Source organism: Sus scrofa, chromosome 2 (assembly GCF_054392235.1).
Source record: "Sus scrofa isolate SSC_HxYL_T2T_F1_AM1 chromosome 2, Sscrofa_HxYL_maternal_Yorkshire_Landrace_v2.0, whole genome shotgun sequence".
Taxonomy (NCBI): domain Eukaryota; kingdom Metazoa; phylum Chordata; class Mammalia; order Artiodactyla; family Suidae; genus Sus; species Sus scrofa.
Window position 1 is genome coordinate 62618902 of NC_139384.1, and position 1699 is coordinate 62620600.

Sequence of the window (1699 nt, forward strand, 5' to 3'; positions counted from 1 at the left end):
TAGAGAGATAATAGAAAAGTAATTTGTACTAGTATTAATACATGCTATGTAATATATTTGGATCAAAAATAATGTGTAATTACAAAGACGTGGGTGATAGGGTGCTAAGGCAAACATCATGTTGTGAATTGAAAGATTAAAGTCATAATTACTCCTCCAAATCCCATTTTGTTCCAACATTATTTGAACAAGTTTTCTTAAGGAAATACCCAAGCTTCCTTTTCAGCAGATCTCATTTCCTAATCATCTGCTTTCTTCCAGGAATAACTGGAGCCATGGAAAATGCAAATGACACCACAGGAATAAACTTCATTCTTCTAGGGCTCTTTAACCACACACAGACCCATCAGTTCCTCTTTTCCATAGTGCTCATGACCTTTCTCACCTCCCTGATGGGCAACACCTTCATGATCTTGCTCATCCACGTGGATCCCCACCTCCACACACCCATGTACTTCCTGCTTAGCCAGCTCTCCCTCATGGACATGATGCTGGTCCTCACTATTGTCCCCAAAATGGCAGTCAACTACCTGATGAACACCAGGTCCATTTCTCCTGTTGGCTGTGGCTCCCAGATCTTCCTGCTTCTCACTCTGGGAGGGGGTGAGTGCTTCCTCTTAGCAGTCATGGCCTATGACCGCTATGTGGCTATCTGTCACCCCCTGCGATACCCAATCCTCATGAATCAGAAGCTCTGCTTGCACATGACAGCAGGCTCCTGGGTTTTGGGAGGAGTAGATGGGTTGATGCAGGCTGGTGCCACCCTGAGCTTCCCTTACTGCCACTCTCGGGAAATCAACCACTTCTTCTGTGAGGCACCATCCCTTGTGCGCCTTGCCTGTGCAGACACGATGATTTTTGAGTTTTTCATGTATGTCTGCTGCATTCTGATGCTATTGATACCACTGTTTCTCATATTGGCCTCCTACAGTCTCATCCTGACTGCTGTGCTTCACATGAAGTCCACTGCCACCAGGAAAAAAGCCTTTGCCACCTGTTCCTCCCACCTGGCTGTCGTGGGGCTGTTCTATGGAACCAGCATATTTATCTACATGTGGCCCAAATCCTACCATTCAGTGGCCTATGACAAGGTGGTCTCTGCTTTTTATACAGTTTTCACACCTATGTTGAACCCCCTTATATATAGTGTGAGGAATAAAGAAGTCGATGGGGCTTTGAGAAAGTGGCTGGAGAAACATTTTTGGAGGCCTCAATAGCGAGCATTATCTGGCAGAACTGCATCACCAAAATTAAATTAAGATTACAAAATTTGTTTTGTGTTAATATGTTTTGCTTTCAGTTTGCCTGTTTGCATTGCTCTTTCAAATTATTTTAAACTTGATACATTAATAAAAATTACACTTATGCTTTCTGTTAGGTAGTATTTTTGTTTTTTGAACTTTGGACTGTAACCATAAGAGTAAATGACTGAGTCACTGTAGCACAAGCTATGCTAGATATCAACCATATAATTTACATTTTTGTGATATAAATCATTTATTATTTTGGTGATGCATTATTTTAAAAGTGCATAATTATTTTGAAGAAAGAAATGTAGACCTAACTTTATATAATTTTCATAAAATAAATTTCAAATGACTAAATAAACAACATAAATATCAAGACATCTGTATAAGGAAGTTACAGGAAATATTTTTCAAAATTGTTTCAAGGTAAGAACTATCTGCTATTATACAGG

The 1699-nt window shown here is 40.0% G+C and overlaps 1 protein-coding gene across 1 annotated transcript; it reads left to right on the forward strand.

Annotated features, from left to right (window-relative positions):
- The first annotated feature begins 275 nt into the window (after positions 1-275).
- Positions 276-1217, forward strand: LOC100622639 (olfactory receptor 2T33-like). Its single transcript, XM_013992032.2, has one exon. The coding sequence runs from the start codon at positions 276-278 to the stop codon at positions 1215-1217; it is 942 nt and encodes a 313-aa protein (XP_013847486.2).
- Positions 1218-1699: the final 482 nt, after the last annotated feature.

What these genes read in the sequence shown, in the direction of transcription:
- LOC100622639 (XM_013992032.2), top strand. Translation starts at nt 276, where the DNA reads ATGGAAAATGCAAATGACACCACAGGAATAAACTTCATTCTTCTAGGG.